General features: G+C 42.3%; 1 protein-coding gene across 1 annotated transcript; it reads left to right on the top strand.

Annotated features, from left to right (window-relative positions):
- The first annotated feature begins 13,563 nt into the window (after positions 1 to 13,563).
- Positions 13,564 to 17,350, top strand: LOC110919151 (extensin-3-like). Its single transcript, XM_022163431.1, has 3 exons — positions 13,564 to 13,577; positions 16,270 to 16,923; positions 17,023 to 17,350. The coding sequence occupies exons 1-3, from the start codon at positions 13,564 to 13,566 to the stop codon at positions 17,348 to 17,350; spliced, it is 996 nt and encodes a 331-aa protein (XP_022019123.1).
- The last annotated feature ends 6,240 nt before the right edge of the window (positions 17,351 to 23,590 follow it).

Here is a 23,590-nt window from a genome sequence, read left to right as displayed (position 1 = left end):
TATTAGGACTTGCAAAATTCAAGGTTTAGCATCCCCCCCCACACTTAAATTACACATTGTCCTCAATGTGTCCCAAAAATAAGTTTTTAGGTTGATTGAATGTGTAAAAAGGTGTTTAAAAACAAAATTTTATGTTACTGGGCGTCTGGGCACGGGCCCGTGTTGGTTTGGGCACGGCCCCGTGTTCAAATCGCCAGTATCATTTTTTTAACAGAAGGCTGGGCACGGGGGCGTGTTCGATGAGCACGGCCCCGTGTCCAGTTACCTGAACTGGGCATTTTCTGCAGATCCTTGGGCACGGGGGCGTGTTGGGCTGAGCACGGCCCCGTGCTGGACTTGCTGTAATAAAGAAAAATTATCGGGAAGCTATGTTTTTGTGCATGGGGTGTGGGTTCAAGTTTCCCTCAGTAACCTCCACAATTTCGAGTGTGTTTTATTCATTACAACATCATCCAAACACCATTTAATACTTAGAAACCATCATTAATTAAAAATAACAATTACAAAGGATCCTAAAAATTGAAAATAAAATGAAAAACTAAAAGTTCCTAGGATAGATAGGTCAAGTACGCAGGAACATTCTAAAGAGTTCTACCCTTATTGTAGGAATATCAAAAACCCGGAAATAGCTTTCCGGTACTTAAAGGTGTTGTAGAACTTCTTAACCGAGGGATGTCTCTTAGATGTCGTTGAGCCATTCCTCTATCTCCCTAGGGGGAAGAAGGCGGACTCATTTTCCACAATTTCTTGTGGAGGAGATGCGACGTCCACCGGGACCCCATGTAATATGTCTCCAGGGGGCTCCGTGGGTATGACATACCACTCGTCCAGAATAATGACTTCTGGCACAACATTCCCCTCCCTTTGTGCAATGATTGGCACCATGAGAGGAGAAGCGAGAATATTCAACCTTTGGTGCAAAAGGTTGACTTCTCGAAGCCATCCCTATAGCCCCACCGATAAATGATTTATAAGGTCAACCAAGGCTTCCTCTACTCCTGTCATTTCATCGATGGCCTCTCTCAAGGCATACACGTAGTTGATGAGAGAGTCTTCTACTGATGATCTTCTTCCTCGTCGGTCGTTCCCAAAATGGGCTGAGGATGTTCCGCTATTTCTGCTTGACATTCTAAGAAAACAAACCGAAAGAAATTTCAAATTAATGAAACATACTCCGGCCACGGCCCCGTGCTCGCTGGGCACGGCCCCATGGCCACCTCTCTGCAGGTTTTTGAGACAAGGAATCTTATGGCTTTAAATTATCTTTCTGGATTTTTAAGCATTTTTAAGCAGAAATAACTTAAAACAGTGTTGTAAAACTTATTTTTGATAAGATTCCTTAAATAAAAACCTAACAATTATAACAATAAAGCTTAAAATCATGGAGATTTCAAGTTTTAATGGAGGTTTTGAGTGGAGAATGAAGAAGAAGGCAATAGACAAAAGTAGAAAAGACAAGATGGTTGTTGAGAACTGTCACACCCCCAAAATCCACCTGCGGATAACACCCGCTTCGAGGGCGTGACTGACCAGGATCCAGCCACCAATTATACCGAATACTTAAGTTGATAACAAAAGTAATACTTACTATTCATAAGCTTAGCAAGTATTAAGTTCAGAGTTTAAAGTTTTTAAGTTTCAAACAGTCATAAGTAGCGGAAGCATAAGTACGGTAGTTTAAAACAAAGTTCATGATTCAAAATAAGGTAACACCCAACACAAGGGTGAACAGACACTACACGTCCCCAAGCTGCAAGCTCCTTCGTCACTGGTTTCCTGCAAAGCATGCAGTAAGGGGTCAACAATAATGCTGAGTGAGTTCACTAGTTGTCCAGTTTTAATTTCCAAAAACTTTGTTTCACCGGTTAATTTATCCGTTTATACATGCCCTGGGGAGCTACCCCAAAAGTTAGCGACTAAACTGTTTTTCCAATACCGAACACTAGGTAACCGTTGCGTATCCGCAGGATGCCCCGATGTCAATGTTCCATCATCATTGACAGATTTCTGAGTACATTAGTTCACGACCGTCCCAAACCAGGGCACGGTGTGAGGCTGGTAAACACCTAAATAGCGCTATCAACTAATAACCCGCTCGCCTAACCCGGCGACTAATCGGTATTTGTAGTAGGGACTTGAGTGATAGAGTTTCGTTTAGTGCCGTTAGTTGCAATCCGTATAAACAGTAATTAACCAAAAGGTTTCCCAATACCCGGGAAGGAAAAGTAAGTTTTGTTCCCAATAACTAGGGAAGGTATGTAAATGGTATCCCCTTTTACCAGGGGATAGGGTTGTTTCAGTCTCGTGTCCCAAACCACCGGGACGCATGCTTTTAAGTTGTGAACTCACCTTGGGTTGCTCGGTAGGTTTGGGTTACTTGTCAATCACGTTGGTCACCACGTCCTAACATGGTTACCGGTATAGGTCAGGTTCGGTGTACAAGTAATCACGTAAGAACATATACAGGCACATAACATGCATACAAGTAATAGTCATGGGTTATTGGGCCGGCCCTAACAGTAACAGCGTCAAACAGAACACAGCAACACATAGTCCACTTAACAGATAGCCCAAGTTAACACAGAATGGCCCAATAACTAAAATGGACAGCCCACTCGCAACCAGCTGGTCTCGAGTCGCAACCAGGTGGTCTCGGCTTGTCACGCTGTGGTTGCGAGTCGCAAACGTGGTCTCGAGTTGTCACGTTTTGGTTGCGAGTCGCAACGGCGTGGTCTCGAGTCGCAATCTCGTGGTTTCGACTTGTCATGCTTTGGTTGCGAGTCGCAACCGTGTGGTTTCGAGTCAGAATGCTGTGGTTGCGAGTCGAAAACTGTCATTTTCATCCACACGTGATGATGCAGATGCATCAGTCCATTTTGTACCAAGAATTCAGGCCCAAATCCGGAAATAACCAATAAGATTTCTACAAACACTTTTCCTCATTTGACCATTAAACCATATAGATCAAACTTTGCCATTTTTAAAACCTTCAAACCATATTCAAACAAGTTCATCTTGTGTTCATAATTTTCTAGGGTTTTCTCTTTAACAAATCATACATTCATGAACCAAAATCACATATTTCTAGCAAGATTATCATGCAAGAACAAGTAAAACATACACTTTATGACTTAGAACATATTTTTGGGTTGATCATAAGCACATTTTAAACCACTATTCTATAGCCATTATGAACATGTTGTCAAGCTTCATACATAGGGTTTTCACATATAGTTAATCTTCACAAATCATACCAAAAAGTCATACAAACATAGTGGTTTACACATAATGCTAAACTCACAAAATATCATAAAAATCATGCATAACAATTTTAACTAACCATTTTCTAGTTTATAATCATTTCATTTATCAAACATTCAAAGCATCTTTCACACTAACATAGGATACTAACCGGTTAGGAGAAGAAAGAGCCGAAGACAAAGGAAGAAAATGAGAGAAGATGAAGTGTCCGAGTGATCCGAGCTTGACCGAGTCCTTGTCCGAGATCCCTTGCTTGAATCCGAAAGTTGGAGAAGGTTGAGATGTTGTTTTGGGGTGTTCTAGTTGAGAGAGAAATAAGGAGTGTATGTGTTGGTGTGTTGTGTAAAGTGAAGGAATGAAGGAAAGTGGGGGATTATATACTAAGTGTCAACAAGGCCAAGGGGGTTTCGGGTTGGGCTTGGGGTTTCGGCCCAAACCGGTTTCGGCTCAACGGCCCACTCGAGACCGAGTGGCCCACTCGCAACCGCCCGGTTGCGAGTCATGGTCTCGGGTCGTGGTTTCGGCTCTCATATAAATATATATAATACATACATACATCACATATCATGCACAAAGGTCACGTTTTCATTTAATAATATTTATATACACAAAATATTACAAGGTGTTTGTTCGGAAAAACCTCGAGTGTCACATTATCCCCAAGTTTTAAGAACTTTCGTCCCGAAAGTTGAAGCAGCCACTGCCAAGCTAGCGTGTTTCAACGGGGTGTCACATCATCCCCCCGTTGGTTTGGAATTTCGTCCCGAAATTCGGTTGTAGCTTCAGTGCTGGGGTTTTCGTTTGGGAATAACTGGGGATACTTGGACTTCATCTGGTCCTCCCGCTCCCAGGTAAACTCTGGGCCGCGTCGTGAGTTCCAACGAACTCGCACAAGGGGTATCTGGCTACGTTTGAGGGTTTTGATTTCTCGATCCGTGATCTCAATCGGTTCCTCAGTAAAGTGTAGCTGCTCATCAATCGTCAGTTCCTTAAAAGGAATCACAAGTGTTTCATCCGACAAACACTTCTTCAGGTTAGATACGTGAAAAACGTTGTGCACTGCACTCAGCTCTGCAGGCAGGTTCAATCTATAAGCTACCTTACCGATTTTCTCGGTAATTTCGAATGGTCCAACATACCGTGGATTCAGCTTGCCCCGTTTACCGAAACGGACCACACCCTTCCAGGGTGAGACTTTAAGTAGAACCCGGTCCCCGACCTGGAATTCTAACGGTTTCCTACGCTTATCGGCGTAGCTTTTCTGACGGTCGCGAGCTGCCGCCATGCGTTGCCTGATCTGGGAAATCTTTTCCGTTGTGTCTACCACCAGTTCTGGGCCTGTGAGCTGACTGTCACCTATTTCCGCCCAGCAAAGAGGTGATCGGCATTTACGACCATACAATGCCTCAAAAGGTGCCGCCTGAATGCTAGTGTGGTAGCTGTTGTTGTAGGAGAATTCCACCAGCGGCAGATGCTTCTCCCAGTTCTTGCCAAAATCGATCACACAGGCTCTAAGCATGTCTTCCAGGGTTTGGATGGTGCGTTCAGACTGCCCATCCGTTTACGGGTGATAAGCGGTGCTCATGTCCAAACGTGAGCCAAAGGATTTGTGCATAGCTTGCCACAACTCGGAAGTAAAACGAGCGTCTCGGTCGGAAATAATAGAAGTTGGCACCCCGTGCCTGGAGACTACTTCCTTTAAATAGATTTCTGCCAAGGTAGAAAACTTGTCTGTTTCCTTAATGGCCAGAAAGTGTGCAGACTTAGTCAATCGATCTACTATCACCCAAATAGTGTCATTCCTGCGTTGAGATCTAGGTAGCCCTGTAACAAAATCCATGGAAATCTGCTCCCATTTCCACTTCGGGATTTCCGGTTGCTGGAGTAAGCCTGCTGGTTTCTGATACTCGATCTTGACTCTTGCGCAGGTCAAACATTTGCCAACGTAGGCTGCTATGTGGGCTTTCATGCCAGGCCACCAGTATGTGGTTTTCAAGTCGTGGTACATCTTATCTGCACCAGGATGTACTGAATAACGGGACTTATGGGCTTCGTCCATCACAAGCTCTCGTAGATCTCCGTAAAGTGGGACCCAAATGCGCCCTGCCACATAGTAGGCGCCGTCCTCTTTCTGTTCTAGTTGCTGTCTCGATCCTCGCAGGGACTTAGCCCTGATGTTTTCCGGTTTCAGAGCTTCAATCTGAGCATTTCGAATCTGGGTAGGGAGACTAGACTGGATGGTAAGTTGTAATGCTCGCACGCGCTTTGGTACAGTGTCTTTCCGGCTGAGGGCGTCCGCCACAACATTGGCCTTGCCCGGATGATACTTGATGGCGCATTCATAATCATTCAGAAGTTCAACCCATCGGCGTTGTCGCATGTTTAACTCCTTCTGCTTAAAGATATGCTCGAGACTCCTGTGATCGGTGTAAATGGTGCACTTGGTACCGTACAGGTAATGTCTCCATATCTTAAGCGCAAATATCACTGCTCCCAGTTCCAAATCATGCGTTGTGTAGTTCCTTTCATGTGTCTTGAGTTGTCGAGAGGCGTAAGCAATAACTTTCTCGCGTTGCATCAACACGCAACCGAGCCCATGAATAGACGCATCACAGTAAACCACAAAGTCGTCCGTTCCTTCAGGTAACGAGAGAATAGGAGCACTGCAGAGGTTATCCTTAAGTCTCTGAAAAGCAGATTCCTGTGCTTCTTTCCACTTGTAGGTGACGCCTTTCTGAGTGAGCGTAGTGAGGGGTTGTGCAATCTTTGAGAATCCCTGAATAAATCTGCGGTAGTAACCTGCTAATCCCAAGAATTGGCGAACTTCAGTGGGAGTCTTAGGGGTAGGCCAATTCTTTATAGAGTCGATCTTGGCTGGGTCGACGTGGATTCCATCCTTGTTAACCACGTGCCCAAGGAAATGGACTTCTCGAAGCCAGAAGTCGCATTTCGAGAACTTGGCATACAGTTGCTCCTTGCGGAGGAGTTCGAGGATAAGGCGTAGGTGCTGTTCATGCTCTTCCTGACTTTTCGAGTAGATCAAGATGTCGTCTATAAACACAATCACAAACTGGTCGAGGTAGGGTTTGCACACTCTGTTCATGAGATCCATGAACACTGCAGGGGCGTTGGTCATTCCGAAGGGCATAACGAGGAATTCATAATGACCATAACGAGTTCTGAATGCAGTCTTGGGAATGTCTTTGCTACGGACCCTTAACTGATGGTAGCCTGATCGCAGGTCAATCTTAGAATAGTAGCTTGATCCTTGCAATTGATCAAACAAATCGTCGATTCGCGGGAGAGGGTAACGATTCTTGATGGTAACCTTGTTCAACTCACGATAATCAATACACATTCGGAACGTGCCATCCTTTTTCTTAACAAAGAGTACCGGTGCTCCCCAGGGTGATGAACTAGGACGGATAAATCCTTTATCCAAAAGTTCTTGTAGTTGAGTAGAGAGTTCCTTCAATTCTGCGGGGGCTAGTCGATAAGGTGCACGAGCTATAGGCGCTGCTCCGGGAGCTAGCTCAATTTGGAATTCGACCTGACGGTGGGGAGGGAGTCCAGGTAATTCCTCAGGAAATACCTCGGGATAGTCGCGCACTACTGGAAAGTCTTCAATCCTCTTTTCCTTTTCCTGCGTGTTGGTAACAAGTGCTAGGATAGCGGTGTGCCCTTTTCGTAAACACTTCTGGGCTTTCAAGAACGAGATAACGCCGGAGATTTCTCCACTTTTGCCACCTTGTACAATGAGGGGTCTGCCAGAACGGCGAGGTATACGAACTGCTTTCTCTTGACAGAGGATCTCAGCGCGATGCTTGGATAACCAATCCATACCAATAACGACGTCGAAGCTTCCAAGAGTGACAGGGAAAAGGTCGATACTAAATGTCTGACCAGACAACTCTAGTTTGCAGCCTTTGACAACATGTGAGGCCTCGATGTTTCTACCATTGGCTAACTCGACGATATGAGGAGAACTTAGTAACGAAAGCGGACGCTTAAGCTTCTTACTAATACGTAGGGATACATAACTAGCATCGGCACCGGAATCAAACAACACAGAAACATAACGATCATCGAGTAGGAACTTACCCGTCACGACATTAGGGTCATTCCTTGCTTCACCAGCTCCGATCACGAAAACTCTTCCTCTAGCACCATTCCCAGCATTGTTGTTCTGATTGTTGTTCCCAGCTCCCTGATTATTGTTGCGGTTCTGGTTCAGTTCAGGGCAATCCTTCTTAAAGTGCCCCTCAGCTCCACACTTAAAACATGCCCGGTTGTTTCCCTGCTGCTGTTGCTGTTGGGGTTGTTGCTGATTCTGTCTAGCTGGGAACTGACTTCGACAATCCTTGGCGTCGTGCCCCATCTTGTGGCATCGCTGACACTGGCCCTTGTTACATGCCCCATTGTGGTGCTTGTTACACTTGTTGCACTTAGGGTAGCTTCCCCGGTAGCCACCCTGTTGCTGAGTGCCCTTGTTGTTTTCAGTTTTCCTTTGCTGCGCTGGGGCCTGAGTGGGGTTAGCATCCTTGCTTTGACTTCCTTCCCACTTACGCTTGCTGTCACTAGAAGTTCCGACGGTAGCATTGATCCTTTTGGGCAACCGGCCCTCTTCTACGGCCTGATCAGTAAGTTTGTGAGCAAGTCGAACAATCGGCTGAATGGTAGTGTGGTTGGCTGTAGTGACATGGCTTCGAATCTCTGGAGCCAAACCTTTGATATACAGTTCGATCCTTCGGTACATTGGTCGTGACATGTTTGGGCAAAGAGCAGCATAGTCGTTAGACAGCTTGGTGTAAGTTTCAATTTCCGACCCAACCATCTTGAGCTCGTAGTACTCATTCTCAAGCTTGTGGATGTCATCCCGGTGACAGTATTCATCCTTAATCATATCCTTGAAATCCTCCCACGCAGTGGCATTAGCAGTTTCCAAACCAAACATCTGAATCTGCGCCTTCCACCAAGAAAGCGCGCTTCCTTCAAGCGTAGCAGTAGCAAACTTCACCCAGTTCGCAGGGGGACACTCGCAAACAGCAAAAACAGCTTCAATTTTCTCAATCCAATGCAGAAGACCTATGGCACCCTCTGTGCCGTTGAAAGGGAGAGGCTTGCAATCCATGAAAGTTTTGAAAGTACACACTGGTGGTTGCGCAGGTGCATGCTGACCTGTTTGTGAGAAGCGAAGTGTATAGGTTTAGAGGCGAAAAGTCGATGTGGCGGTAGGATCTAAACATCCTAAAACAACGAGCTTACCTAAAGGGTGAGCTGCAAAAGCCGCAGCCACTGTGTTGAGCAGGTTAATGAACTGAGCCTGCGTCATGTTAATGTTTCCTCTTCCGCGTCCACTCATTGTCTTCATAACCAGAAAACACAGTATGAGTGTGATGTCGTAGTGTAGCGAGAATGAGATAGAAGAGAGAGGTGTATCTATCTAGTTTAGGCACACTAGTATGTATAGCATATCAGGAAACAGAAAGTAAGCAACAAGTAAACACTGGTCCGAGCTATGAGGTCAAAAGTGTTGAGCCTTGCACTTGGAGTGTAGTGTCGTCGCGAGTCACGGGTTATAGTCTGGTTTTCTCCAAAAAGATTTTTCCCTTTTTAAAACCAAGTTCACTATAACCAATGGCTCTGATACCAATCTGTCACACCCCCAAAATCCACCTGCGGATAACACCCGCTTCGAGGGCGTGACTGACCAGGATCCAGCCACCAATTATACCGAATACTTAAGTTGATAACAAAAGTAATACTTACTATTCATAAGCTTAGCAAGTATTAAGTTCAGAGTTTAAAGTTTTTAAGTTTCAAACAGTCATAAGTAGCGGAAGCATAAGTACGGTAGTTTAAAACAAAGTTCATGATTCAAAATAAGGTAACACCCAACACAAGGGTGAACAGACACTACACGTCCCCAAGCTGCAAGCTCCTTCGTCACTGGTTTCCTGCAAAGCATGCAGTAAGGGGTCAACAATAATGCTGAGTGAGTTCACTAGTTGTCCAGTTTTAATTTCCAAAAACTTTGTTTCACCGGTTAATTTATCCGTTTATACATGCCCTGGGGAGCTACCCCAAAAGTTAGCGACTAAACTGTTTTTCCAATACCGAACACTAGGTAACCGTTGCGTATCCGCAGGATGCCCCGATGTCAATGTTCCATCATCATTGACAGATTTCTGAGTACATTAGTTCACGACCGTCCCAAACCAGGGCACGGTGTGAGGCTGGTAAACACCTAAATAGCGCTATCAACTAATAACCCGCTCGCCTAACCCGGCGACTAATCGGTATTTGTAGTAGGGACTTGAGTGATAGAGTTTCGTTTAGTGCCGTTAGTTGCAATCCGTATAAACAGTAATTAACCAAAAGGTTTCCCAATACCCGGGAAGGAAAAGTAAGTTTTGTTCCCAATAACTAGGGAAGGTATGTAAATGGTATCCCCTTTTACCAGGGGATAGGGTTGTTTCAGTCTCGTGTCCCAAACCACCGGGACGCATGCTTTTAAGTTGTGAACTCACCTTGGGTTGCTCGGTAGGTTTGGGTTACTTGTCAATCACGTTGGTCACCACGTCCTAACATGGTTACCGGTATAGGTCAGGTTCGGTGTACAAGTAATCACGTAAGAACATATACAGGCACATAACATGCATACAAGTAATAGTCATGGGTTATTGGGCCGGCCCTAACAGTAACAGCGTCAAACAGAACACAGCAACACATAGTCCACTTAACAGATAGCCCAAGTTAACACAGAATGGCCCAATAACTAAAATGGACAGCCCACTCGCAACCAGCTGGTCTCGAGTCGCAACCAGGTGGTCTCGGCTTGTCACGCTGTGGTTGCGAGTCGCAAACGTGGTCTCGAGTTGTCACGTTTTGGTTGCGAGTCGCAACGGCGTGGTCTCGAGTCGCAATCTCGTGGTTTCGACTTGTCATGCTTTGGTTGCGAGTCGCAACCGTGTGGTTTCGAGTCAGAATGCTGTGGTTGCGAGTCGAAAACTGTCATTTTCATCCACACGTGATGATGCAGATGCATCAGTCCATTTTGTACCAAGAATTCAGGCCCAAATCCGGAAATAACCAATAAGATTTCTACAAACACTTTTCCTCATTTGACCATTAAACCATATAGATCAAACTTTGCCATTTTTAAAACCTTCAAACCATATTCAAACAAGTTCATCTTGTGTTCATAATTTTCTAGGGTTTTCTCTTTAACAAATCATACATTCATGAACCAAAATCACATATTTCTAGCAAGATTATCATGCAAGAACAAGTAAAACATACACTTTATGACTTAGAACATATTTTTGGGTTGATCATAAGCACATTTTAAACCACTATTCTATAGCCATTATGAACATGTTGTCAAGCTTCATACATAGGGTTTTCACATATAGTTAATCTTCACAAATCATACCAAAAAGTCATACAAACATAGTGGTTTACACATAATGCTAAACTCACAAAATATCATAAAAATCATGCATAACAATTTTAACTAACCATTTTCTAGTTTATAATCATTTCATTTATCAAACATTCAAAGCATCTTTCACACTAACATAGGATACTAACCGGTTAGGAGAAGAAAGAGCCGAAGACAAAGGAAGAAAATGAGAGAAGATGAAGTGTCCGAGTGATCCGAGATTGACCGAGTCCTTGTCCGAGATCCCTTGCTTGAATCCGAAAGTTGGAGAAGGTTGAGATGTTGTTTTGGGGTGTTCTAGTTGAGAGAGAAATAAGGAGTGTATGTGTTGGTGTGTTGTGTAAAGTGAAGGAATGAAGGAAAGTGGGGGATTATATACTAAGTGTCAACAAGGCCAAGGGGGTTTCGGGTTGGGCTTGGGGTTTCGGCCCAAACCGGTTTCGGCTCAACGGCCCACTCGAGACCGAGTGGCCCACTCGCAACCGCCCGGTTGCGAGTCATGGTCTCGGGTCGTGGTTTCGGCTCTCATATAAATATATATAATACATACATACATCACATATCATGCACAAAGGTCACGTTTTCATTTAATAATATTTATATACACAAAATATTACAAGGTGTTTGTTCGGAAAAACCTCGAGTGTCACATTATCCCCAAGTTTTAAGAACTTTCGTCCCGAAAGTTGAAGCAGCCACTGCCAAGCTAGCGTGTTTCAACGGGGTGTCACAAGAACCTTCTTTAGAATATACCTTAAAGGGTATATGTGAAGATCCCACCAGATATTTGTCTTTGGAATGGGTCCAAGAGTGTAGGAATCTTGCTGCATTTATAGAAAACGACAGCTCCGGACACGGCCCCGTGTGCAGACAAGATTCTGACACTTTTTGTCTGTATTCTGACCAAAAGTCAGACGGAAATCTTTAGGCGGACACGGGGGCGTATTGACCTGGACACGGCCCCGTGGCTAGAGGTTTTTATGAAGTTATGTCTTATTTTAAGGAATTTATCCGGATTGGGTGGTTCCTTACCGGTTGGAACAACACCGAAGTGCCTGAGGTACCTTAATTGCCCTAGTTTAAGACAAGAACACAAGAGGTTATCGGAAAGGGTGAATCCTAAACTAAATATCAGTGGGCAAGACCAACCTTTATTTCCCTTATCCGGGCTCTCGTTAAAGAAGGTATATATCGAGTCGCTCAGGTCTATGTATGCATCGGCGGAAACCGACGGGGAGTCCTTCATGGCACAATCGACAGAGGGACAACTATCGCTCAAGTCCTCACAAGAGTTAGAGGTGATTTCGGGAGCAACGATGTCGTTAATGTCCGAATGCGATCTCAATAATTCCCCTTGATCGTCGTCTTGAGATGAATTAGTTATTTCCATCTGAAATAATTCTTCGAGAATCATTTCATCTAGACAGGACGATTGAGAGCATTCGAGGGAGTGAGGGATTGTTTTTACTTTCGCCCATCTTAAGACTACAGGAAAACAATGGGTCTATATAGTGGGGAATGTAGTTTAAAAAATAACATTTTAAATCTTCATGAGATCTGCCACGTATTTGCCACCACGTACCATAAGAGGAGCGAAAGTAAAAATGATCAGTATCACTCATGTTTGTGTCAGAATTTACCAACCGTCGGGATCTTACGGTTCTATTTTCAGTAACTGAAACTTGGGCACGGGGGTGTGTTCAGTGAGGACGGGGGCGTGTTCAGTGGGCACGGCCCCGTGTTCAGCTACTGTCTAACTTCAAACATGATTGCTAGTACCAAAGATTAGGCACAGGGTGTAACACCTCGTAAAATCATGTCCTATAACCAACACACGTGTCATGGACCTTAAACGTGTAGCAAACTGTTTCCGAGGGATTAAAATTGTCAAACAATGTGAATATGTATGTAAAAGGGATCCAAAGTGTCAACACGCCATTCTTGTGCCTCTGATTGACCTCACACGACGTTCGTATTCTTTAACGAATAATTTGTCGAACTTAGAAAGTCGTTTGTGCTCAAAATAAGGATCTTATGAAGCATAGGGGTTAAAAGTGTCAACATGTTAAAAGTAACCTATGAGTGACCTTTTAACAAACCTAAAAACATTGTAATAATTATATATTTTTCTCTCAAGAATGTTGGATATTAATTTTGTGGAGTTTCGAAGAAAACAAGACTTTTCGGGTGATCGTATGACTAACCGGGAGCTTAACGGAGTTAGATAATGACCCAAGGTCCTTAATAGTTAACTATGGGGGTCCTAAATACAATAAATAGAAGTTATTTAGACTTATTATGGACCAGGGACCAAAACTGCAATAACTGAAAGTTGATTTCCAGTCATAGAGAAGCGACGCGGCCCACGTAGACTCCTTAAGAGTCTTACACGGCCCGCATAGACTCCTTAAGAGTCTTACGCGGCCCGCGTGGAAGTATCAGGTGCAGAAAAATCTACACAGCTGCAGGTTCAGCCTATTACACCGCCTTTGCATGCCTCAAATCGATACCAGGGAGTGCGCAATGGTTTTTCATGCAATAGGGACACCTGGTAACATCTGGGATCAATATAGGGTCATGTGGACTGATCTTGTGAAGTGAAAAATCCTATATAAAGGCCATGTTCTTCACTTGTCATTTGCACACTTGAAATTTTATTTCAAAACTCACTCTTTGGAGCCTCCTGGAGCTCAGTGAAGTTTTCTAAAGTTCCATACTCGTGCTAAGTACCCTAGTAAGTGTTCTTAGCTCCCTAAGTTCAAGTTTTATTAGTTTAATGACCACAAGTCAAAGCCATCGTAATTAAGCTTTGACTTAGTGATTAATCACTAATGGTCCAGCCATTTTTCGAATTAAAAATGGCTATGAGTTGGTAATTATGTAGGTAATAAACCCTTAAAAGGGCACCTACTGATTCTCACTCTAACTTGGTTAATTGTCGGGTCAAACTTATAAATAAAAAGTCAATAGAATCTGTTTTTGCAAATAAATCCATAACTAGTAAGGCAGAGGTTATGGAACATATTTAAACACTAAAATAACTTGGTAACTAATATAAGAACATGTTTAGGCATGTTCAACCCGACAATTATGAGTTTAGGCTCGGTTCGCAACCGAAAGTCGCAAAAGTAGACTTTTGCTTTGACTTTCAGTTCTGACCGGATTTAGCTTAGTTTTGATATGCCTTAGGGTTCCTTTAGGACCAAATTACATGTTAGTATAACTCTTTGAGATTATACAATATGGTTCCTTTGTAATCCAAATCATTTGCATGTTTCCGTTAATTCCTTAAAAGTTGACCATTATGCCCTTTTGATATAAAAACAAGATTTTTGAAAATGTGAGAGGACAAAACCATTTATTACTGATTTATAAGCATGTCCTAAAAATTTGACATCAGTTTGTGGTCTAAATTAGGAGTTATGCTCGATATCGTAAATTGAAAGATTTTTATTAATTAAACGGCATTTTTGGCATAAAACCTATTTAAACCCAAATTTTGACACCAAACTTTCTACCCACTGATGTAATGTAATATTCAGGGATTTTGGAAATTTTTATTAAATTTCAAACTGATCATAACATAGGGTTCTTACATTGACCCGGTAATTATCGGTTATGCCCTTTTTGCTAATAAAATGAGTTTTACATAACATTTTGATACCAAACCTTTTCCTACTGATTTCATATCTTAAATAAAATATTTTAAGCCTTATAGACTGATTAAAATCTCAGCTTTCCTTATATAACCCGGAAATCATCAAATACCGACTTTTACGCTTTTTAAACGCATAGTATGGGTTAAAACTATATTTAACACTTAAGACCCATTACCTACTGATATTATAAGTAAATTTTTATACTTTAACAGTAGGTAAAAGTTTTGAACTCAGATTTCCAAATTTGACCCTTAAAGCTTGAGTGAAATGACCAAAATGCCCCTACGGTGCATAGTTTGGCCATAAATGATAAATTTCACATATATACAATATCTTACTAATATGACTTGCACAAATAAATATTTTTACTAATCATTATAGACCAGAACCGTAGATTGTCATTTAACCTCTTTTATAATCTTTAAAATGACCAAAATACCCCTACAGGGCTTAAATTGACTTTAAATTCATTTTGGGCATAATGGAAGGTATCCTACTGATATCATAACACATTTTAAGCTATTAACTTAGGGAACCTGTTCATGACTCATTTGGTTACCCGTTATGCATTTTTCGCGTTGGGTGCGGTTTATGTAACTAGTTTGCATAAATTGACCGAAACGGGTCAAACCTTATCATTTTCACTTCAAAATCCAGAATGTGTTTGGTTTACCCATATTATACAAGTCTTCATACTTGTCGGGTCTAAATCACATTCTACTCCGGTCTTCGCTTAATCTTGCGTTTTGAACCGTAAACCTTTCATTAAAACTAACCGGTCTAAGTTTAAACTTAAGTAAGACCCGTTAGGAATCTAATAGGTTATTAAAACCTTCGTTCCAGATTTAGGAGCCCAGTAAAAGATATTTGCACTTGCTGATTGTTATACGGCTGGGATAAAAATTTTATTTTTGCTCAGGTAAATACTTTAAACTTATTTTCCCTTATATGGGCTTGGGGTACGGTATTTAATAATATCGCTTGGTCGGGTATTGAATTTTTAATCGAATAATGGTTAAATCATTGAGATAACCCGTTTAATCTGTTTTGTTTGTTTTAAGCCTTTGGGGGGTTAATGATCGTGTCCTGGATATCCTTGGCTCATTCATTGAAATGGCCACGACTTAAGCACGGGGTGTAGGCATACACCTGCCGGTGCGTATTTAAAAAGATATACCCGCTTGTTGAGAATAACTTGCTGTGGGTTATATTATGTGGTGTGTCTATTAATCTTTAACCCGGTACTTCTAACCCGGGCTACTGAACGTATAACAAACATATAATTCTTTTACAAGATTATTTTTAAATAATTATCCCAAGTTATAAAAGAAGATTTGTGCCTTGTGCATTTAAATCAATTTTCTTAAATGTTTTCAAAAAGAGTCAGTTAATTGTATTTACCAGTGTAAACAGATGTATTTTTCAAAAAGGTTAAGTGCAGGTACTAAGCGAAATGGGCTGGCTACTCCTAGTATCAAATAAAGAGTCTTGCAAGCTTTTGATGCTTAAATCTGTTGAACAATATTTCTTTTATTTTAGATCCGCCTGTGGATCCGTTTACAACCCGTTGTGTAATATTTTATGTTACTTTCAAATCGGTTTGTAATATTTCTACTTTAGACTTCCGCTGTGCATTGAACTGTGATTATTGACTATGATGATATCAACTATGTCACGATACTCCCCACCGGGCCCACCGGTAATACGTGGAAATATCGGGGTGTGACAAGTTGGTATCAGAGCCAACATTGAGTAAATTAAACACTAGCCTTTTGTGTTTAATCTCAATGACACAGTTGCACATTCCTTGACTTCCGAGTCTAGGCAAAGGACTTAGGACTAATCCTAATCTTTTATTTTGTCCTTTATTGTTTTCCTTTGTTGTTTCTTTTGTTGTTTTGACAGGAACAAGAAAATGCCACCGCGTATCAGAGGAAGAGGTAGAGGCGGAAAAGCCCCAGTTTTCACAAGTCATGACCACGAGGCCGGACCATCACACCGGCGAACTCCTTCAGCAACCATGAGCTCTAGTCCTCAAGAAGACTGGAGAACGTATTTGGAACTCGCGAGGCTTTCAGTCTCGATAAGCTCTTCGCCCTCGTACCACCACTCCTTTGGGCCACAGCTAGAAAACGAGCCCTATGATTCTCACCAATCCTACTTGCCGTTGCAGCGGTCGGGTTCTCATCGTGCCTTTCAGGACCCGACCCCATACTTTCAGAGCCGGTACAACCCGGCAAACGTGAGTGAAGAACCAATGGGCTATAACCCATTGGGACCAGAAGACCACTTTCCTAGAGCCCAGGATATGGATATGGAAGAGGATCCAGATCCAGAGCCTGTCGAGCCACCAATTGGGACGCCCACGCATCCCATAGAGATTTCAGATGGATCATCTTTTCATGGTTCGCCATATAGGGGCCCAGACAGCTTTGTAGAAAGGTGGGCCACCTACCCCTGGGAGTTCACTCCCCCTTTCAACCCACCTCAACAGCAGCAGCAGGATCCCTCTGAGGATTCGCGTTTTCAGGCGGTTACGCCACCGCCGCCGCCAGAGCAGCAACCGCCTCCGGAGCCACCGAGGCAGAGAAGATCTGAAGCACGGATGTCCGTGCGAGGAGGATTCCACTTTAGCACCCGCCAACACTCCAGTGGCAGTCACTACCCGCCGCTATATAAAGACCCACAGATGGGTGGGCCTTCGAACCCAGTTTCAGAGGTCGACTCTCCGCCAGTCGCACCACCACCAGCACCACAAATGGGTTTTGATAACCCAATTCCTTCATACGCCGGTGCAGCGGCGTATAACCCTTTTGAGCAGCCAGGCTATTCTGGCTACAACTACTACGATGCCCCTAATGTTGACCCGTATCTTGTAGCGGCAAACTACAATGCTCTTCATCCTGAAGGGCCCTACGCAGCTTCCTACCAGACTGGGTACCCAGCCTATGGGTATCAATATCCGCCACCTCCTCAACCTCAGTAGCAGCAGCAGCCGCAGCCGCCACAGATCCAACCACCGCAGCAGCAGGAGATCCTACAGAGGTTGAACCAGGTGGAACGTGATGTTCAAGTGGAGCGTAGAACTCGTCGGGGTCTACTTAAGGGTTTGGCTGATTTAATCAAGGGGAAGAACAGAAGGGATTATTGAGATTCCTTATTTGTTTATTTGTTTTGTAATTCTAATTTTCAATTAAGTCCCTGTGTGGACATTTATTTATGTACCTAGTCCCTGCGAGGACTTGTATTTTCATTTTAGCCCCTACGTGGGCAAGTTATTTATGTAAAAGTCATGTTTAGGGCATCCATGTACTTCTTTTAAATTTAGTGGAATGTTCTAATTTTTAAAATTTCATTTATCATCATATGCATGAATATAATATAATAAATAAAAATATAATTCCTTTTTATAATTGATCTGCCATTATATATTAAACAAAATCTTAAAGGTAAAAACGTAGCCCATGTGTTATTTTAAAACAGGGTCATGATGGTAGCCCTTTTTTTAAGATTCAAATCCTTGTTAACATCTGAAAACATGTTAACACTCCTGGCAAATGTGATTCGATAAAATCACACAAGTCATCCTTATATTGGATTCTTTCAATTCCTTTCTCTATTTATTATTTAAACATCCATTAGTGATGAAGTGCCTACGGGCCATATTTATTATCCTATAAGACAAAAAGACAGTTGTAGTCTACGACTCCCTATCAAGAAAAGGTGATGAACTATATTCAAGCCTTAATGCCTCGATCCTATAAGATCATGGCTTATAATTTAAAATTGTCCATGTGACTAGGCCTTTTGTGCCACGTTAATATTTGATGAATTATAACTGAGGATAATTATAATGAAAATCCTAATAAATGTGACTAACAAATTATCCAATATGGTTTGTTGATACCATGGTTAATGAATCATCAAGATGACTATTCCATATTAGACTTCTGAATAAATTATTATCACCATTTTTATGTAGCAATCAAGCTACATGGAAGAATTAGAAGAAATCAACAGTCACCCAAGGGAGAATCATGATACTACCAGAATCAACGTAACTGGTGCGGAACTTCAAGCATTGATTAACAATGTTGTTACTAAAGCCATAGACAGGCAGTTTAAAGAGTCAAGTGGTACACATAGCAAGACTCAATCTGTACCGCATACGAAACCACCCTCTAAGACTCATGTATCTCATAAGGACGAATCTCATCATTCGTCAACTTAGAGGAGTAATCCATCCAACCGAATCATGCTCAATCAGGAGCCGCGTGTTAAAATTTGTTCATATAAATATTTCGTCTCCTGCAAGCCCAGGGATTTCATAGGGGAGAAAGGAGCCATTGATTGCATGACGTGGCTAGACGAGATGGATACAGTGGTTGATATTAGTGGTTGTGCAGAACAGGACACTGTGAAGTTTGTGTCACAATCGTTTAAAGGAGAAGCTCTAGCTTGGTGGAGGTCCCTAATCCAAGCTACAGGGAAGATCCCATTGTATAACTTGACATGGGCTCAGTTTGTTACTTTAATCAAGGAAAATTTCTGAACATGAAGTTGAAAAAATTGAGACTGACTTCTTAACCTTGGTCATGAAGAACTTAGACTGCCAGTCATATCTCACGAGCTTCAACACTATGTCACGATTGGTTCCATACTTGGTCACACTGGAGCCAAAACGCATAGCTCGTTTTATTGGAGGTTTAGCTCCAGAAATTAAGGCAAGTGTGAAAGCATCAAGACCTACCACCTTTAGGTCAGTGGTTGATCTGTCGTTTTCTCTTACTCTCGATGCGGTCAGGCAGAGATCGCTTAGGAATTTCGATGAGGGGAAAAGGAAACGTGAGGATGAGAACTCACACCGTTCTGATAAGAAACATAAGGGGAACTCAAATCATAAGAAGGGTTCTAGGTTCAAAAAGGATAATCAACAGTCGGGTGAGAAGCCCAAATGCAAGACTTGCAAGAAGCGCCATCTAGGGAAGTGCAAGTTCGAATCAAAATCCCAATCGTAGCCCAGAGCTTGTGGGATCTGCAAATCTAGTGAGCATAGAACATTGGATTGCAAGAAGATAAAGGATGCGACTTGTTACAACTGTAACGAGAAAGGGCATATCAAGTCCAACTGCCCAAAGTATGCAAAGAAACCTGAAGAGGGTAAAAAGACCAATGCTCGGGTTCAAATGAATGCTCAAGAAGCGATTCAGAATGACAACGTTATAACAGGTACCTTTCTTATCAATGATGTTTATGCAAGGGTATTGTTTGATTCGGGTGCAGATAAGTCGTTTGTGGATTATAAATTTTGTAAGTTATTAAATCTGCCTGTTAAAACCCTAATCATAAAATATGAAGTAGAATTGGCTGATGGTACCATAGCGACTGCTTCAACCTTGTTAGATGGATGTTTTATATCCATTAGGAACCATTATTTTCCTCTGTCTTTGCTTCCTTTGAAATTGGCGGGGTTCGACATAGTGATGGGCATGGATTGGTTGTCTTTTAGTCAGGCTCAGATCGTTTGTGATAAGAAGCAAGTGGTTATTAAGACTCCATATGGTGAGCCACTTACAATACAAGGAAATACACAATACGGATTGCCTAAGCAAGTGTCTATGCTTAAGGCGTCGAAGTGTTTGAAGAAAGGTTGTGTCATCTACATGGCACAAGTAACTATTGATGAACCAAAGCCCAAGATCAAAGACATCCCTATCATTTCTGAATATCCAGATGTATTCCCTGAAGAACTACCTGGTTTACCCCCAGGTAGGCAAGTGGAGTTCAGAATTGACATCATTCCTGGAGCAGCACCAGTTGCAAGAGCACCTTACCGGTTAGCACCGACTGAGATGAAGGAGTTAAGAACTCAGTTGGATGATTTGTTGGCAAAAGGTTTTATTCGACCTAGTTCATCTCCTTGGGGAGCACCGATTCTGTTTGTGAAGAAAAAGGATGGATCGATGCGTCTATGCATCGATTATCGCGAGCTGAACAAGGTTACGATCAAGAACAGATATCCATTGCCCAGGATCGACGATCTGTTCAATCATCTGCAAGGGGCAAGCTACTTTTCAAAGATTGACTTAAGGTCAGGTTACCATGAACTGAAGGTCAGAGATGAAGATGTGAATAAAACTGCATTCAGAACTCGAAATGGTCACTACGAGTTCTTGGTGATGCCATTCGGGCTCACTAATGCACCAGCAGCGTTCATGGACCTCATGAATCGCGTTTGCAAGCCTTATTCGGACAAGTTTGTCATTGTATTTATTGATGACATACTCATTTATGCAAAAACCAGGCTGATCATGAAAAGCACCTTCGATGTATTCTTAAACTTCTTCAGCAAAAGAAGCTCTACGCCAAGTTTTCAAAATGTGATTTTTGGCTTCGTGAAGTCCAATTTCTTGGACATGTTGTGAGCGAGCATGGTATCTAGGTGGATCCCGCTAAGATTGAAGCCATCATGAATTGGCAAGAGCCGAAGACGCCCACAGAAATTCGCAGCTTCTTGGGTCTGGCAGGATATTACAGGCGTTTTAGTGAAAATTTCTCAAGGATTGCTGCACCCCTAACTTCATTGACTCGCAAGAATATAAAGTTTGATTTGGATCCTAAGCAACAAGAATCCTTTGAAATTCTTATGCCGAAGTTGAGCAATGCTCTTGTTTTGACATTGCCTGAAGGAATTGAAGAGTTTGTGGTATACCGCGACGCATCGCACACTTGAATGGGTTGTGTACTCATGCAAAAAGGCAAGGTCATTGCCTATGCCTCGGGACAATTAAAGGTGCACGAAAAGAATTACACCACCCACGACTTGGAATTGGGTGCCGTTGTGTTTGCACTAAAACTTTGGTGGCATTATTTATATGGTACCAAATGTGTGATCTATTCTGATCATAAGAGCCTTCAGCATCTGTTTAACCAAAAGGATCTGAATATGAGACAGCGTCGATGGATGGAGACACTGAATGATTATGGTTGTGAAATTCGCTACCATCCAGGCAAAGCGAATGATATAGCTGACGCCCTAAGGTGGAAGGAAAGGGTTAAGCCCATTAGAATCAATGCCAAGAGCATTGAATTAAAGAATAGCCTGAATGAAAGGTTATTAGCCGCTCAAAAGGAAGTTGTGTTAGAAGCTAACTATCCGAATGAAAAGTTGGGCGTAACTGCTGAACAGTTATCATATAGTAAGGACGGAATCCTAAGATTGAATGGACGAATATGGGTTCCAATTTATGGAGGACTTAGAGACGTGATTCTTCAAGAAGCCCATAGCTCCAGATATTCTGTTCATCCTGGATGTGATAAGATGTACCAGAATTTAAAGGCAAATTATTGGTGGATAGGTTTGAAGAAATCTATAGCCACTTATGTGGCCAAATGTTTGACGTGTGCTCATGTTAAAGCCGAACACCAGAAGCCGCCAGGTTTGCTGCAACAGCCTGAACTTCCCACCTGGAAGTGGGAAATGGTAACTATGGATTTTATCACCAAGTTACCAAGAACAAAGCATGGGAATGATACTATTTGGGTTATAGTAGATAGACTGACCAAGTCAGCACACTTCTTACCTATTAAGGAAACACACAGCTCAGATAAGCTAGCTCAGCTGTACGTGGATGAGATAGTATCTCTCCACGGAGTGCCAGCATCTATTATCTTCGATAGGGATACTAGATACACATCTCATTTCTGGAAGAGCTTTCAGTAGTCATTAGGCACTCGTTTAAACTTCAGCACTGCTTATCATCCTCAGACGGATGGGCAAAGCGAACGTACAATTCAAACACTAGAGGATATGCTAAGGGCTTGTGTTATTGATTTAGGTGGAAGTTAGGATGATCATCTTCCGTTGATTGAATTTTCGTAAAATAATAGCTATCATTCGAGTATTCAAGCTGCACCTTTCGAAGCTTTGTATGGAAGAAAGTCTAGGACGCCAGTTTGTTGGGCGGAAGTTGGGGATGTCCAACTAACAGGACCTGATATAGTCCTGGAGATGACAGATAAGATTGTGCAGATACGTGATCGTCTCAAAGCTGCCAGGGATAGGCAGAAAAGCTACGCAGATAAAAGGCGTAAACCTCTGAAATTCGAGGTAGGTGACAAAGTGCTACTTAAAGTATCACCTTGGAAAGGGATAATACGTTTTGGCAAGAAGGGAAAGTTGAGCCCAAGATACATAGGACCATTCGAGATCATAGAATGTGTCGGAACTGTAGCTTACAAGCTAAATCTGCCAGAAGAGCTTAGTGGAATACATAATGTATTTCACATCTGCAACTTAAAGAAATGTCTAGCCGATGAATCGCTAGCAATGTCGCATAAGGACGTGCAGATAGATGAGAGCTTATAGTTTGTTGAAAAACCTTTGTCGATCGAGGATCGACGGGTTAAGAAGCTTTGAAGGAAGCACGTGCCGATTGTGAAGGTAAAATGGGATGCCCGTAGAGGCCCAGAATACACGTGGAAGGTAGAATCCACAATGAAACAGAAGTACCCCCATTTATTTCAGTAAATCTCGAGGTCGAGATTTCTTTTAAGGGGGTGAGGATGTAACACCTCGTAAAATCATGTCCAATATAATCAAGACACGAGTCATGGACCTTAAACGTGTAGCAAACTGTTTCCGAAGGATTAAAATTGTCAAACAATGTGAATATGTATGTAAAAGGGATCCAAAGTGTCAACATGCCATTCTTGTGCCTCTGATTGTGTTAGGATCGGAGGCTATCATGATTGTGCTTGTTTGTAAGAATTTGACAAATTAATGAATATGAAACAGTGTAAAGTGCAACGGAAATGGATACAAACTTTGTAAACACAATCAAAGAAGAGAATAGTTTGATATACACATGCTTTCTTATTAAGTTGAATGATTACAATGAAAATCAAAAGATTACAAGCATGCTTACATAACAAAACTCCCCCTCAGCCTGATACCCCAAGGTTGGTTGTACAAGATGAAAGGATTGATGTAACACCTCGAATTTTTGTGTCCAATGATGTGTTAACACGTGTCATTTGATTACACGTGGCATTGATATTAAATAAAGGACTAATATTGACAAACCTTGAATGTATGTAAATTCGAGGGTTATAAATGTCAAACAAGGGTAAATAAACTGTATAGTAACCCTAAGTAGTGCTTATACCTTCAAACGAATGAATCATGGATCGTACGGAAGCGAAACGCGGAAGAAAGTGAGAGATT

Source organism: Helianthus annuus, chromosome 6 (genome assembly GCF_002127325.2).
Source record: "Helianthus annuus cultivar XRQ/B chromosome 6, HanXRQr2.0-SUNRISE, whole genome shotgun sequence".
In the NCBI taxonomy this organism is placed as follows: Eukaryota; Viridiplantae; Streptophyta; class Magnoliopsida; order Asterales; family Asteraceae; genus Helianthus; species Helianthus annuus.
Note: the sequence above shows the minus strand (reverse complement) of the source record. Positions and strands in the feature narration are given on the sequence as shown.

What these genes read in the sequence shown, in the direction of transcription:
- LOC110919151 (XM_022163431.1), top strand. An exon ending in CCACCGCCGCCGCCAGAGCA is followed by an intron (nt 16,924 to 17,022) that starts GCAACCGCCTCC and finishes CTCCAGTGGCAG; the next exon opens with TCACTACCCGCCGCTATATA.